The sequence below is a fragment of the Camelina sativa genome, chromosome 20, assembly GCF_000633955.1.
Source record: "Camelina sativa cultivar DH55 chromosome 20, Cs, whole genome shotgun sequence".
In the NCBI taxonomy this organism is placed as follows: Eukaryota; Viridiplantae; Streptophyta; class Magnoliopsida; order Brassicales; family Brassicaceae; genus Camelina; species Camelina sativa.
The window spans coordinates 4171257-4187391 of NC_025704.1; the positions used below are offsets into that span (position 1 = coordinate 4171257).

General features: G+C 35.8%; 4 protein-coding genes across 5 annotated transcripts; 2 read left to right on the top strand and 2 right to left on the bottom strand.

Annotated features, from left to right (window-relative positions):
• Positions 1813-4605, top strand: LOC104769208 (probable trehalose-phosphate phosphatase I). 2 transcript variants are annotated; one of them, XM_010493361.1, is made up of 12 exons: positions 1813-1891; positions 1995-2290; positions 2396-2536; positions 2624-2695; positions 2784-2879; positions 2981-3037; positions 3147-3248; positions 3336-3413; positions 3549-3618; positions 3827-3897; positions 4030-4122; positions 4240-4605. In XM_010493361.1, the coding sequence occupies exons 1-12, from the start codon at positions 1888-1890 to the stop codon at positions 4294-4296; spliced, it is 1137 nt and encodes a 378-aa protein (XP_010491663.1). In that variant the 5' UTR covers positions 1813-1887; the 3' UTR covers positions 4297-4605. The 2 variants fall into 2 exon arrangements, with proteins under 2 accessions (XP_010491663.1, XP_010491664.1); XM_010493362.1 differs by lacking the exon at positions 3549-3618.
• On the bottom strand, positions 9025-10854 carry LOC104769209. The gene is made up of 5 exons (XM_010493363.1): positions 10696-10854; positions 9830-10481; positions 9682-9735; positions 9409-9593; positions 9025-9291 (listed from the first exon to the last, which is right to left on the bottom strand). The coding sequence occupies exons 2-5, from the start codon at positions 10479-10481 to the stop codon at positions 9196-9198; spliced, it is 987 nt and encodes a 328-aa protein (XP_010491665.1). The 5' UTR covers positions 10696-10854; the 3' UTR covers positions 9025-9195.
• Positions 12020-13626, top strand: LOC104769210 (putative ETHYLENE INSENSITIVE 3-like 4 protein). Its single transcript, XM_010493364.2, has one exon. It carries the CDS (start codon positions 12119-12121, stop codon positions 13493-13495), a length of 1377 nt encoding a protein of 458 aa, XP_010491666.1. The 5' UTR covers positions 12020-12118; the 3' UTR covers positions 13496-13626.
• On the bottom strand, positions 13833-14693 carry LOC104769211 (protein DOWNSTREAM OF FLC). Its single transcript, XM_010493365.2, has 2 exons — positions 14454-14693; positions 13833-14269 (listed from the first exon to the last, which is right to left on the bottom strand). Exons 1-2 carry the CDS (start codon positions 14614-14616, stop codon positions 13932-13934), a joined length of 501 nt encoding a protein of 166 aa, XP_010491667.1. The 5' UTR covers positions 14617-14693; the 3' UTR covers positions 13833-13931.

Consider the following 16135-nt stretch of genomic DNA (forward strand, 5'->3'; position numbering starts at 1 on the left):
CACCGGTTGCTACGTTGTCCTCAAATATGATTTTGAGATCATCAAATTCTTCAAACGTTTCATTTTGGAATTTTTTGAAATTCAGATGCCCCTAAAATAAAAGAAAAATAATTTAGCATAATTACAAATTTCAAAGTTTATTTGCTTATTATCGTATAATTTTCACCATAAATAAATCCAAATAATTAAAAAATTGATACAACCTTCCATATTCTTTTAAGGTTATATTAGAAAAACATAAGAAAAGCTAAAGTTTATATAGTTTACCTTTACATAATTAGCCCACACCTCAGCTGAAGCCGTAAACCTTTTTGTGCTTGGATCCCATCCAAACCCGGAGCTGCAACGAAGAAGATCAAGACCAGTATTGTATTTTCCCTTCAAGGTCTTATCATAACAGAAAAGGTGATATATCGCAAAATGTGTTGGCAGCTTGTAATTTTGATCTTGAATTCATGTATGTGCTTAGTGGATGGGAAGGTTCAGCTCATGACTCAAAAGTATTAAATGATGCTTTGACAAGGAACACTAATCGACTACCAGTTCCAGAAGGTATGTACATGTCTTTCTATTGTAAATATGTTTTCTCAACATGACAAGTGACTGTATATTATTATTGTACTTCAGGAAAGTTTTATGTAGTAGATTGTGGATTTCCAAATCGTCGAAACTTTTTAGCTCCTTATCGTGGTGTCAGATATCATCTACAAGAATTTTCTGGGCAAAATTCACAACCAGCGAATGCAAAAGAGTTGTTTAACCATCGTCATGCATCCCTAAGGAACGTGGTTGAAAGAATATTTGGTATTTTCAAATCTCGATTTGCAATCTTTAAGCACGCACCTCCTTTTCCTTATAAGACACAAACAGAGCTTGTACTTGCATGTGTTGGTTTACATAATTTTCTGCGAAAGTTTTGTCGAACGGATATTTTTCCAGAAGAAATCGAGAGTGCAGAAGAAGTTGTCGAAGAAATTAATGACGATGATAATGCTGAAGTACTTACAACCCAAGAACAACAAAGAGAATATGCCAATGAGTGGAGAGAGACAATAGCATCAAACATGTGGACTGATTCACTTGAAAATGCTACATGAGAGATTATTTTTATAAGTTCTATTTCTTTTATAACTTTTGAATTCTATTCTCTAGGATTTTCAAATCCACTTTCTTTGACTTTAAAATCCACATTATTTGATTTTTAAATCCATATTATTTGATTTTAAAATCCATGAATTCCATGTGGATTTTCAAATCTTATAAGGATTTCAAATCCATTAAAATCAAGGATCCAATAACCCCCTAAATGTAACTTGACAAAGCTATTTAACGTGCTCAATAAAGTCAAAAGATATAAAATTAATTTAATTTGGTTATTACAAGATGATAAGAGTAACTTATAATGCTTGGTGAAGCGATCACAGACCGAGACCAAGATCAAGATGGTGTCACATTGTCAAGTCTATATTATAATCCAAAATATTTCAGATTTGCTAACTCAAATTATAAATATGAATGATGGTATATAATACTTTTGACAAGTGAGAACGAAAAAGATTTATATGTTGTGTAATAATCCCTAACAAAGTAAACCGAAGAGACGCGGATTCGACGACTCGCATGGTTCGGTGACAGTAGGAGTAGGACACGCAAACATACTACAACGTACGCGAATGAGAGACCATCCAAACAAAAAAGTAGGCCCATTTAAACCCATTATTAGGCCCAGTAGGTCCCACTTTTTTTTTTTGCCTCTGTTCTTCTCCCCCTACATAAAACCAAGCCGCAGAGTCCCTAAACTAAGCACTTGAACACACCACACAAACACTCTTCATCTCCTTCCTCTCTCTCTCTCTCTTCATCTTCATCATCTCCTTAATTTCTCTAATGGGTAAGCTTTGGTTTTTGATATATTTCATCTCGAGTTAACTAATATACTCTCTCTCTATCTCAATAACCAATCCTCTGTTTATTCTTATATTCTGTTATCTCAGTGAGCTTTGTCGTGGAAAATCCACAGACCATGTCAGCGAGTCAAAACGTTTTCGTATCAGAGACCACAATGTCAAGTATCATCCCCAACAACAACAACAACTCTTCTTCCCAGAAACTCCCTCCTGGTTTAATCTCAATTTCCAAGAAAAAGCTTCTCAAGAACATTGACATCATCAATAATGGTGGTGGCCAAAGAATCAACGCTTGGGTCGATTCAATGCGAGCTTCTTCTCCTACTCATCTCAAATCACTTCCTTCTTCTATCTCCTCCCAACAACAACTCAACTCATGGATCGTAAGAGACATCTCCATCCATTTATACTCTCTCACAAACTCTTGATGATGAGTCTTCCTTAATTCCACTTACAGTTTTTTGTTTTTTCTTGTCTGTTTCCGACAGATGCAACATCCTTCAGCACTAGAAATGTTCGAACGGATCATAGAAGCTTCTGGAGGGAAACAAATCGTAATGTTTCTTGACTATGACGGTACCCTATCTCCCATAGTTGATGATCCAGACAAAGCTTTCATGTCAAGCAAGGTTCGTCACATCAATCTTTTTTACTTAAATCATGTTTTGTAAATCTCTGTAATTAGTCACACCACTTCCGATTGCTGTTTCTCTCAGATGAGAAGAACTGTGAAAAAACTGGGTAAGTGTTTCCCCACTGCTATAGTTACTGGTAGATGCATAGACAAGGTATTTCTTTTTTCTTTTTTTTTTTTGGCATTTTCCCCACATTCTATTAGACATTTTAAAGTTCATTTTTTTTGTATTTTGTCCAAAGGTGTATAACTTTGTGAAGCTTGCTGAGCTGTATTATGCTGGAAGCCATGGCATGGACATTATAGGCCCAGCAAAAGGCTTCTCCAGACACAAGAGGGTAATTTTCTAATAACATCATAAATTTATAGAAACAAAAATATTATTAGTACTTTATATGTTACTTTAAAATTATTTAATATTTCCCTTTTTATAATTTAGGTTAAACAGTCTCTTCTGTACCAACCAGCTAATGACTATCTTCCCATGATCGATGAAGTAAGACATATTCAATAACTGGATGTACTGTATTAATTATATAGCTAGAACAAATATATATACCTATGAAGTGTTGAGTATTCATTATAACAAATAAATTTTGTAAAAGGTGTATAAACAACTCTTGGAGAAAACCAAATCAACCCCGGGAGTCAAAGTAGAAAACCACAAGTTTTGTGCTTCTGTGCACTTTCGTTGCGTCGATGAGAAGGTACAAACTGAAATCAAATCAACATAACATGTTTAGTTAATTAATGAAGAAAACTAACACTGAAATGGAAACCTAAAAATTATTCAGAGATGGAGCGAACTGGTTCTACAGGTTCGTTCGGTATTAAAGAAATTCCCTACGCTGAAACTGACCCAAGGTCGGAAGGTATGACTAGTACTTGACATTTTCTCATTCGTCAAACATATAATTATTATATACGAGAATCTGTTTTGGAATCTAATTTTGTTTTACAAAACAGTTATTTAAAAATTTTGTTTTTTGGATTTATCGATCGAACAGGTTTTCGAAATCCGTCCTATGATTGAGTGGGACAAAGGCAAAGCTCTTGAGTTCTTGTTAGAGTCACTTGGTGAGAGAGTACTTGAGTTTTTAATATCATGTTTTTTCCTTAAATCTATATTAAAGCAAGAATTGTGTCTCTCGTCCTTTTTTATTTATAAATTCATTTTTAATCGAATAATCATTTTTCATCATCAGTATGGTTCTCAATTCAACGGTTACACAGTTTAGATGTACTCAATTTTGAAGACTGAAATTTTAAACTTTGGATACGACAGGATTTGGGAACTCTAACAACGTTTTCCCGGTTTACATCGGCGACGATCGGACCGACGAAGATGCATTTAAGGTATATCTAATTAATTTTTCTTGAGGTATATCATATAACTAGTTTTTTCATATACTATTAAAAAATTCTATACTTAATTAAGTTACCACACTAATGACATATGTTTATTTAAATTGGTGCCATGTAAATTAGATGCTACGAGACAGAGGCGAAGGCTTTGGCATTCTTGTCTCCAAGTTTCCCAAGGACACCGATGCTTCGTACTCTTTGCAAGATCCATCCGAGGCAAGTCTATATATTATGCTTATAGTTTGCATATATGTAAACTATATACATCTATGAATTTCGTAGTTAGTGGTTTTCTACTCGTGCTAACTTCATTCCTAAATACGGAATGAACAGGTGATGGATTTCTTGCGACGATTGGTGGAATGGAAACAAATGCAGCCAATAATGTGAACAATGTTCGAGATGCCAGCGGACATATTGGTGAATTTATATAATGAATATGTACATATATGCCTAACTTTTCCTGGAACGTTTGTAATTGGTAATATATGTTTAGGGCAATATCTTGAACTGCCCCGGTCCCCTTAGGTTCATTTTCTTGTTCATCACATTTTGTTTTTGTAAGAAAAAAAAAAAGATGAACAAGAAAAGAAGGTGACAAATCTGTTTCGAGTAGTCTAGCTACTAAGTTGGTAACTATCTTTGTGAAAGTATTATGTAAACGCGTGTTAATTAATAAAGTAGTTTTATTTGTTTTCACCGAGTTGTTATATATCAATGGGTTTTAACTTTTAAATCTAACAAAAGGGATATAAATGAGAATCTTTTGAAAGTAATGGTTAGGCCAATGTTTGGTACAGTAGTTACTGAAATAGCTATATTCTCCTTCTCTATTATTTTTCAGTTCTTCAAAACTTGTATACGTATTTATGTACCATTTTTTATTTTAAAACTTTACACCAAATTTGGAGACTGTAACTTGTATTTGACACATATTTAGTAAACAAATAATTAAATATGTAGATTTGGTGTGAGGAATTCGAAAATGTGTGATGTATCCAGATTTGTCTCACTTTGTATACTTGTCTACTGACACTTTGCCACATAGCCTCTGATGGGGTCCAAGTGAAACTAAATTATCAATTCAAATCTGTCTGGTACGTACTTTTCACTAGTATAGAGACGATCGACGGAACCTAACCAAGTTAAACCGCATCAAACCACGAATTTATTACTTGTTTTCTTGCTCGGAGTGGCAAAGGCAAACTCTGGAAACTTGGACGTCTTATTTTGTTTTATTGTTATTTTGGGTTAAGTCTTGTTTCTCTTCGTGCATGTCCTTTGGCCCTGATTACGAACGCTCTGTATATTTATTTGCTGGTACGAGACAAGTTTATTATATCGTATTGTAGCAGATTTTGTAGTTGTTTCAAATCCAAGATAATTATTACGATAATGCTTCATTTTTTCATTTTTTTTTTAATCGTGTGAATTTCTTATGGACGAGATTTTCCCTACAAACGTTAACATATCCATTTGTACATTTGGACTGTATATCTTTTAGGTCAGAGACGAGTGAATCTCTAAATTTGTAATATTATCGGCTCAAATAAACTAGTTTCAATTATAAATGATGATCCGCACGTGTGTATCAGTAGAGTAACGAACGATCGAATATAACAAGATGTGAAACCTGAACCTCTCATATTTTCTCAATACATATATACTCTAGCCGTGTAACAAGCAATTAGGATATTCTCAAGTGGCAAATTTTATCTAATGGCGGTCTCTCCAAATCGTGCTCTCTTGTTGGAAAGGAGTTTCGACTCAATGGAAAGACAAAAAAGTTTCAGTCCAAAAGTTCGCAATTAACCGTAAGAAAACAGTCACGAGATTGTATTTTACTTTTACTAAAATGTGTGACATATTTGGAGTATATACATACTATTTATTTATTTAATAACCCATAAGCTTATTTACGAGTTAGACAAATTAAACCACAAATAGATAAATTGTATATGTCAAGCCCCAATCTCTGGCTTTTCTAAGTTACTGCTTTCTATTCTAACTCGAATTAGTGTTTACGTCTTTTGGAATCTGCCAGTGGAAATGGTATATACTATATACAGAGACATATATATATGTGAAAATCATATATATTATATGTTACATAGATGGACACATATATGAGTGGCTATAACATCATCAGATGCATGCACGTAGTCTCTGTGAAAGCTGAAATATGTGTATAGAGAAAAGTTATGACTATACGTATAGTGTCATAGCAAATCAATAATAGTGGATGGTCATTGTGGTCAAAGCTTTTTGTCTATAGCTTTTGGGTGTATAATGCGACTAACTATCATAATAAGGCTGCATGTTTTTTCAGTCCCTTCAGATGTCGACATATCACCACTACCCAATATAATTACTTTTATGTATGTGTATTCTCATTGCCCATGACCTTAGATAAAAAATAGTAACATACACTAGAAACCCATAATTAAGTTTCCGTATTGAATTTGAACTTAAAGGATTTGTTACATTTTCGAATATCGTTTACATTCCATGATGGACGACGAAATGTATACAACGATTTGTAGAACCAGTTTAAAACAGTATAAAGATTTGATTTCTCACATAATCCACACATTACATCTCTTACGTAGGAATCCCACAAATGTGTTGAGAATAACAAAACATACGAAGATATTCATCAATGTGTAAAAAATGAATTCAGATCAATGTTGCGGGAAACTTCTAAAATTTAGCAAATGTAGTAAAGTTCCAATTCTAACGTGGCAAAACGAAGAGTTGAGATTGGCCAAGTTGGATTCCACTTATAAGATCGAATTGAAAAGAAAAAAAGGTTATATTATTAAAAGAGTATACGGACAAAAAACTAAAAAGGAACAAAAAAAGAACGAAAACTGAACACATGGGTGGGAACTGGGAAGGCAGGAAGCAGAGACAATAAGACAGTTCCAAAGAGTTACAAAGTGTTGTCAAACTAAACTCACTTCTTCACTTTATATGAACGTGTAAAGATGGATTCCACTCTTTGCTTTCCCTTCGATCCCTTTCACTGGCTTATTCTTAACTCTCTAGAGGCTAATTAACATATATTAATTAATTGTTAGCTTAATCAAATTATCTGATTATTATACTTTCAAATCTCAATTATTGGTGATTAAGGAGTCTCTTTACACCACTAATCTCATACTTTCAATTATAATATATTATTAACCACGTTAAATGAGATACGTCTTCTAGAGTAATTGGTGTCTATACCAAAGAGGGCTTAGTTAAAAGGGAATCTAATCTAACCAAATATTGAATTGTTTAATTATATATGCATATGCTTAAATCAATTGCAAGAGCATCGGCTAAACTATTAATTATAATTGTTTATGTATAATAGTATCAAATTATGTGGATCATTGGAGATGGTAGTGAATGAATCACGTGGAAGAGCTCATATTTCATGTACTCGACTTATTTATTAATCAAGGTTTATGTAGTAGACTCTAGAAGTTTGTTTATAAACTATTCGCTAATCCCGTTTATAATTGGTTTGTCCATAATCAAAAGCATTAAAAAGGAAGGTATTTTTCTGTTCTTTCTTCTTCTCCATAAAAATAAAATTATTTTAAACATATACTGTATTGTATCTGCATGTTTGTCAGAATCTTGAGGGTGAAGAGAAGGGATGGTCTTATTTTTTGGGCTCCCGTAGTTTCGTTACACGTGTACGCATTGGCGACCGGTCCCCGCTTTGAGGGTCGAGCTTTCCATAAGTCTGTCTCTGTCTTCAGCATTTTATCATTTTACTAATGAATTATTTCACTCACATATACTATCATATATGCGTATGTGAACTGTATAGATCGAACCGTTTATGATCTAGTTTTTTTAGTATTGTAAGAATAACGTAGTTGGTTAATGCATACATCACATAGTAGTATATATGTGCATGAGTGCATCGTATTATATTGAATATGAAAATATACTTTAAAATGTTCACTCATGCTTTAAAATGGGATGCTTTAAAATGGGATGCGATCTGCCTAACTAGCGTACCAATGAATATGTGTCACATGGGGGGAACTCCTGCAAAGGACAATGCCATAACATTGGGGAGCCAAATTACTATACACGTCCGTATCTGTCGAACGTATCTGAACATGAACTGTGTAAGTGTAAGACCCAAGCCTATAATTTTTTTTTTTTTGGTATCTCAACCAAGTATAGCTGTATAGGAGTACTAATTAAGAACTTTTCTAATTCTGGTTTTAATGTGAAGACTGAAGACTAATTATAAACTTCATATCCACTAGATGTTAACGTTTCTGAAGCTTTAGTACCCACTGTGTTTATCGCAATGGTCAGCAAAATATATTCGACATTGTTATTTTGTACCCTAGAAGATCGGTTGAACACTTGAACTACCATAATTAATTCTTCCAATTCTATTTATAGTACTAATGTATTGAAAATGATGTTTCTCTGTTATTTTGGAATGGCGGGAAGTATTTTTCACATTACTACTAAGAATAAGCCCAAACGTTTGCAAAATTCTAAAGAGCCCATTAACTAAATTAACAAGGTTCATAATTGGACGTCTTGAGAGTCCTAATAACATACTACGTCTACGTGGGCATAACTTGCAACGTACGTGATGCAGCTTCTTCACTTCTTTATCACTTGAGGAGGGATGGTCTTTTTGTCTTTTTTTTTCTCTCTCCAGTTTATATTTTGGTTTATTGGTTCACTGTGAAGTGTGAACTGTTCACACAAGGTTGGCAGTTTTTGGCAGCTTACTTGAAAATGAAATCATTTATCCGAAAAAAACCAGTTTCAAACAGGAAAATCCATAGCAGACAAACCACACAACCCATCATAGAGTAAGGTCAGCTCTCAGTTTAGATCAAGATTATATATGAACACAGAATGGTCAATTTATAGAACACTACAACTTAAGTTTTTGGTGGTCTTTTGTATGTCAAATAAGTAAGCATTAGACGAATTCGAAATTCTTGATATAATAAGTTTAACAACCATGATTACGTATAGCTCACTAAAGTTAAGGCATAACAAAGAGTAAAACAGAATGGTCAACTGATTCCATAGAAATACAAATAGACCTGTGTGTAATTGAGAGAAGAACACAACACAAAGAACACAAAAAAGAGTTTGAGAGAATTACTAACACCACCAGTAGTCTGACACATACATAATCATTTACGAAATCAAACATCTATACATTGCGTCCAGATAATATAATTTTCAGAAACAGAAGTTTCGATTCATTACAGTCTTTGATCAAGTTGAGACTCGAAAAAGAGTACTTTACTTACTAGGGGTTGTGTGAGGTGTTTTCATCGCTCTCTCCAAATCCATCTTGCAGTCTTCTCGAAATTTTCTCATTGTCTCAAAGCTCTTTTGCTGCAAAAATTGAAAAAACTCAGGTTTATAATGTGTATACAAAAGCAAAGATTAGCTTCATAAACCACTTTTGCATTAAGCTTTAAGAACAGATGAGAAGCTTCCAAAATCACTTACAAGTTGGCTTTTTTCATGATTGAGGATATCACCCATGCTAAGAAAGAGCGACCTCCATTGCCCCATGAGTTTAGATTCTTGTTTACCAGAATTAGCAGAGTTCACTGTGGCATGAAAATCTGTAGGCCATTCCTTACCGTTTCTCTGAATCAAGTTACTAGCCTTTTTCTGACTCTTCTTCAAGGCTGCCTCAGAGCAAAAAAAAAACAAATCATATAACAATATTCACAAGAAAAACTTCAACAGCTTGTGGTCAAGGTAACTGTGACTTACCGGATAACCGACCTTTGGTGTCCTGGTATTGAATATCTGACCAAATATACGCAGCTGAAGCAATTCATTCATAGCAAATATCCAAGTCAGATATATAGAAATCAAGAGAAACAATATGTAAGAGAAAAAGAACTGAAGAATCAGAAACCTTTAAGGCAAAAAGAACAAGAGCATGATTGAAGCAAGTCATCTCCCATATTCTGATCCACATGCTCTTCCTTCCTCTTAACATTTGAGCATCTACCCATTTCAAATGATCTCGTCAAATTCAGAGAACTAGGCAAGTCCTCCCGTGCATGTGGATCCCGCCGTCTCTCGGCATTGCCAGTTACCACAGACGAAGCCAACCCTTCACCAGCAACATCAGTTAACTCTCGCGCACCGTCTCTATCACCAGGTTCAAAATAGATCTGCTTACTTCCCTCCAATGCTTTCCCATCTCTTCCACTAGAGAATTCCATAACAGCATCATGATACTCCTCAGACTCTTCTGCTCTCTCATCAGAATCACCAACACCACAACAACTAGTCTTCTTCTTATCATTAGAAGAAGACACTTCATTTGTTGTATCAACAGAACTAGCAGCATTCTCCTTAACCAAATCATCAACAACTAAACAAAGCCTCTTTGAAAACTTCTCTCTAGAACCTTCATGAGCAATGGCTTTACCAGATTCATTAATCAAATCACCCAAAATCGAAGAAATCCCTCTTTTAGCTGGAAGATTCGTTAAATCACACAAAGCGGGTCGGGTTTGTTCCGACGACGGCACTACTAATTTGCCACTCTCTTCAGTCATCTTTCCAAAAATTCACACCCAACAAAGAAAAAAGATCAATACTTTCCAAACAAATATACACGACTGATGAAGAATACTAAAGAACTCAATTGAAAGATGAAAACTTTATAAATCCCAGATGAGAAATTCAACCAAACAAAAGAAACCCTTAAATCGAAATCGTAATTTCGCGTGCAGAACGATGGAAAATCCAAGAATTTGAGTGGTGACTGACCTAGAGAGAGAGAGATTGAGAGGATCCGTCGGTGGGGAGAGGATCTGATTTGGGTGGTGGGAAAAAATTAGGGTTTTTGATTTGGTTGAGGCGGGAACCGTGCGGAGTTTCCGATCTCGATTTTGTTTTTGTTGGAGTCGCGTTTTCGAAATCGTAATTATTATTATTATTTAATGAAAAAAACATTAAAGTTGAGACAGGAGGGAATCTCGCTGGGTCCCACTACTTTACTGAGCCGGGATCATGAATTAAAAAAGCCCAATAGTTTTGAGACTAATAAGCCCATTACAATTTATTGGGTCTGTTACAATAATGAAAGAACAGATAATCTTTTCCCAAATTGGGTGTGTGAATGTGTGTCGTCCTAGTTTTGAAGTATGTTAAGAACTAATGTTTTTTAAAAATATTTTTTCCGAGGTAAGAGTTATTAATATTTGATTTTCTATTTTCTATTTATTTTTTAACATTATGAAAAATATATAATTGACTTGAAATGTTACATTACCTTAAGTTTCAAGCATATGACATCATTGAGATTACTTTCAGTTCGAAGCAAAGCAACCGACAAGTCCCAAAAATGTTTCTCGTACACTCCAATCTCCATAAGACATTAAAATTGGTAGGAGAATTGTAGTCTTCTTATGTAAGCTCATACGAAAGCGTCGTAATTAATAGTATTGCTGATCGTAGCCTGATATCATCAATAATCCCCGATATCACTCGCTTACCGTCTGATCCAATGCTTTCATGATTGCCGCAGCAAACAATAAAAACAATTGAGATTAATTATTAAGAACGGAAAACCAGTTTTTAATCGTCAATAACATTATCAAAAGACATGTATCTAATGAATAAAGTATTTGTGTCTGCTATGTCAAAACATTGAATAATTTGATTATAATCTGAAGTGCCAATCTAACTTTAATTGCATCCATGATTTTTATTTTTATTTTTATAAACTTAAATACAGATCAAAACAGCCCTATCAAAATTTGTTTTTGTTATATACTAGTATTAATTGAGTCGGTGCAATCAGCTCTCGTTACCCATCGACTTTGATGCAACCGTAGAAACTTCTAGTAACCTCCGGCGTTTTGATGGCCGGAGATAACTCTTGTCCACCAAGAAAAAAAACATAAATATCTCCGCCATAAAATTCCAAATTTTACAACATATGTTTAGCTCAGACCGAACCAGGATATCTTGCCACGTCCCTCAATCGCACATGCACACCACCCTCCTCCCAAAAAACAACCATATGCAATTGATAATCACGTATATTTGAACTATTTATGAATAGACACTCAATTTAACAAAACGTTTGTCGTGTTACATCAGTATACGCTTCTCTACGTACGGACAATAACCTCAATCACGTATAATATATAGATATAGTCCATGACTCGAGATCTAATGCACTAAAATGGTGGAAGTCGAAGAATTGGAAGCACTTAGTCCTACTGAGGACGAGGAAGAAGAAGAAGAAGAAATAAGCTATGATGACCTCAAAAGACGCATGTGGAAAGATCGAAACCTCATGGAAAAGCTCAAGCAACAGAAACGACACAACAACGACATCGTTTCCTTGACAACGCACCGGGCGGAAGCTTCACGGCGCAAGAAGATGGCTCGTTCACAAGACTCGGTGTTGAAGTACATGATGAAGATCATGGAGGTGTGTAAAGCGAAAGGGTTTGTGTACGGAATTGTACCGGAAAAAGGTAAACCAATAACCGGTTCGTCCGATAGCTTAAGACGTTGGTGGAAAGAAAACGTTCAGTTCGAACAAAACGCTCCAGACGCTATCACTGATTACTTAACACTTGCTGCTGCGGCGGCAGAGCTTATTGATAAGTCCTCATCATCATCGAGCTTATTACACATGTTACAAGATCTACAAGACACGACTCTTGGCTCGTTACTATCGGCGTTAATGCAACACTGCATGCCGCCACAGCGGCGGTTTCCGTTAGAGAAAGGAATAGCTCCGCCGTGGTGGCCGACGGGGACGGAGCTTTGGTGGGGAGAGCAAGGAATAGCTCATGAGCACGGTGCGCCGCCCTATCGAAAGCCGCACGATTTGAGGAAATCTTGGAAAGTTAGTGTTCTCGCTGCTGTGATCAAACACATGTCGCCAAATTTGGGAAGATTACGACGTCTCGCGAGGCAATCCAAAAGCTTACAAGATAAAATGATGGCTAGAGAGACCGATACTTGGTCTCGTGTCTTAAACCAAGAAGAGGTTCTTCTAAATATCAAAGACCTCAAGATATCGGATGATCAAGATCAAGAATCGTCGGGGTCTAAGAGAAAGGGTGAGTTTATGGAACCGTCTATGAGTGTTTATACTTGCCAAAACTCGAGTTGTCCTAAAAGTGATGTAAGTTTTGGGTTCGGGGACAAGAACTCGAGGACGGGTCATGAGATACAGTGTCTATACGGGTCGACCCAAGAGCCGAGCCAGAGCATGGGAGTTACAACTTCCACGTTTGAAACGGCTCCAAGTATTGTTACGAATACGACTAGTGAAGATGATTACAGTGAGAAATCGAGTGCAATGGACAAGCGATCTGATGATGATCATAGCAACAATGTAAATTGGATGGATTATTTTTGGTCAGAGAGGATGCAGAACGAGTTACATTATTCTAGGAGAGTCGAAGATGATGATAATGACGGTACTGGAACGGATTTGAACCAGTTTACAGAATCTGATCAATCGGACAACGTGAACCAGAGTACATTTTCAGTTTGGGACATGGGTTGCGAAGACAAAGACATATATATGTTCGATTATTAGTCAAGGTTGTTACTAATCACTATGGAATATGCATTACATGTACCAAAGTCAGAACATTTCTGTCTGTACTTGTATTCTCTAGTTACATCTATCTATCTACCTTACATACAATATAAAATATATAATTTATAGATCTCATATTAATAAGATAACTAAAATATAAAATATAGAAAACATTATCCTAATTCGAAGCTGCATCAAATTATGATCCCACTTAAGTAACAGAACACGATACTTTTTTTTTTGGGTCATCAACATGGGAATTTTTTTTTTAAGGTTGCAAATACGTTATTTTATATAATTTCTTAGATATGTCTAAATAGTCTCACCATCTCTGGAGACTCAACAACAAAACAAAATAACAATAAACTCTAAATAATAAATATGGGGTTTGTCTTTTTTTGATCAAGAAGATCGTAAGGTGAGTAAAAACAACTCAAATAGCCCTCTCATCCCCGTCGGCGAGGTAGAGTTTGCGGAGAGAGGCACAGCCACGGAGAGGTTGGTCTCTGAAGAAACCCATGGCGTTGGCGTAGTGGCGAGTAGAAGCGGCGCCGTTGGATCGCGTGAGGATCACTGTAGCGGTACTTCTGCCAGGATCAGCTTCATGGCAGCGGGACATAGGACTGTGGACAAGCTCCGCCAGACACTGCTGGTCCTGTCGGTCTCCTTTGATGGCGACTTTGTATTTCCCATCAGGTCCCGTCACCGCCTTCCCGACAACTTCCGACTTGAGTGTCACTCTGTCTTTGCATACTATTTTCACTCTTGCCCCTGTTTTCAAATAACCCCAAAATATTTTCAATATTTTAAATCTATGTGTATATAACCAAATTGCGAATTAGGAGAAATATACAAACCACGAATGATCCCGTAAAAAATAATATAGGATTGGTAAAATCTTGGAAAGTCTGAATATTCTACATGTAACCTATCAAAACCAAAGAATCATACGAACCTGAGATATATTTGGTAGCGATAGTCTCGAATCCAAAGCGGCAAGTGTCACAGTAAACACATCCTTCAATGTGGAATGGCGTTCCAACCGCCATAGCCGCAAGTGGCAGTAGCGAAACGCATAGCACAACGATCAGAGGTACAGATGATCTAGCCATCTCCATTAAAGAAAGAACGTTATTGTAAATTTTCGGAGGTTGTTATTAGTGAAGGGGTTTTGTGTAGTATGTGCAGACTATGTAATATTTATATAAGAAGGGAATCAGGAGGGCACATGTATTAAATAAGGTGTAAGTGTATCGCATCTTGTGCAAATTAAAAAGCTTCCTTAGTGTCGGCTGGATCCACTTGCGGCTGCTCCTCCGCCGTACTCGGCGAGAAAGTTTGTGTTGCCTTCTCCACAAGTCAACTCGTATTGTAATGGTTATTTTAGTCTACCTCTCGATCGGATTTAACATTTTTATATCCACTAACTTATTCGGCATTTGACTTTATAATTATATACTTCTCTTTTTTTCTTTTCCGAACAAAGCTTTTTAGACTAGAATCCATATCATGATTTTTGTCTAATGATATACTAATTTTTGTATATCGTAATCAGGAATTTTGTGGATTAACTACTATGTACAATAGAGTGATGAAGTTGCTGGTTAGCTTCTGTCCGACAGAACGTGCTTATGTTTCCTCTTTACGTAGTTTGCATTTTAACTCTTAACGATTCTATATACAATTGCAATTTACATCAGAATAGTTGAAGGAGATTAAATTGGTTAATTGTTCACAGTGGCGTCTGATAATATCGATCTAAATTAAATAGTAGTTAGGGCTTTTATGATTTTATCATAATTACAGGATCAGAATGAAAGTGACTAACGATAACAAATAGATGTGTATTTTATTTTCCCTAAGGTGGAAGTCACTTGAAAACCGCTGTTTTGATCACATCCGTGAATGAACTAATCAATCGATTGATTAGTTCAAATGAAGTTTATACGGCTTGTTAAGCCGGCTTAGATATCAAGCATAATTTTGGAAAGAGGTCGGTCACGTTAACAACACTTCACAGCAATGAATCTCAAGAACTACGCCTATTGGGCCAAAAAAAATGACCGACATGGGCCCAATAGAAACCCATGACAACCGCAACGCGTTTTAGATAAAAACAAATTAAATTACGAGGACATATAGAGCAGAGTTGTGCCACGCCTCTACTGCAAAATAAGCAGAAGACTTCTTCACTGTGAAGCAAACACAAGCTTTGGACAGAAGAGGAGAACACACAAAACAACATCTCGATGCAAAGCTCTCTCGAATAAGGTACAAAAGTTTCATCATATATAGTTTTGTCTTAAACAGATAATATTTGACTTTCAATCTACTTTTTAAGTATCACACACAAGCCAAAGAGAGAGAGAGAGAGAGAGAGGAGGGAGTATTAAGATATACATACATACGACGCGCCCTTATCAGCGGAATAATTACATATCTTTTTTTTTTTTTTTCTTCCCTTAATTATATATATGTTTTGGATTTTTGATATCAACCGCCCTAATTGAGCAGCGGGAGAGTCACCGGAAGATTGTCGGAGATTTGTCCAGCAGGTGACATCTCCATCTCCATATCAGCTTCTGCTCCAACAACATGATTCGTCTCCATCTGTACGATAATCATAGGTCAAAATCA

What these genes read in the sequence shown, in the direction of transcription:
- LOC104769210 (XM_010493364.2), top strand. Translation starts at nt 12,119, where the DNA reads ATGGTGGAAGTCGAAGAATTGGAAGCACTTAGTCCTACTGAGGACGAG.
- LOC104769208 (XM_010493361.1), top strand. An exon ending in AACTGACCCAAGGTCGGAAG is followed by an intron (nt 3,414 to 3,548) that starts GTATGACTAGTA and finishes TCGATCGAACAG; the next exon opens with GTTTTCGAAATCCGTCCTAT. An exon ending in CCGACGAAGATGCATTTAAG is followed by an intron (nt 3,898 to 4,029) that starts GTATATCTAATT and finishes CATGTAAATTAG; the next exon opens with ATGCTACGAGACAGAGGCGA.
- LOC104769211 (XM_010493365.2), bottom strand. Translation starts at nt 14,616, where the DNA reads ATGGAGATGGCTAGATCATCTGTACCTCTGATCGTTGTGCTATGCGTT. An exon ending in CGCTACCAAATATATCTCAG is followed by an intron (nt 14,270 to 14,453) that starts GTTCGTATGATT and finishes ATTTGAAAACAG; the next exon opens with GGGCAAGAGTGAAAATAGTA.
- LOC104769209 (XM_010493363.1), bottom strand. Translation starts at nt 10,481, where the DNA reads ATGACTGAAGAGAGTGGCAAATTAGTAGTGCCGTCGTCGGAACAAACC. An exon ending in TTGTTCTTTTTGCCTTAAAG is followed by an intron (nt 9,736 to 9,829) that starts GTTTCTGATTCT and finishes GAATTGCTTCAG; the next exon opens with CTGCGTATATTTGGTCAGAT. An exon ending in ATCATGAAAAAAGCCAACTT is followed by an intron (nt 9,292 to 9,408) that starts GTAAGTGATTTT and finishes CAATTTTTGCAG; the next exon opens with CAAAAGAGCTTTGAGACAAT.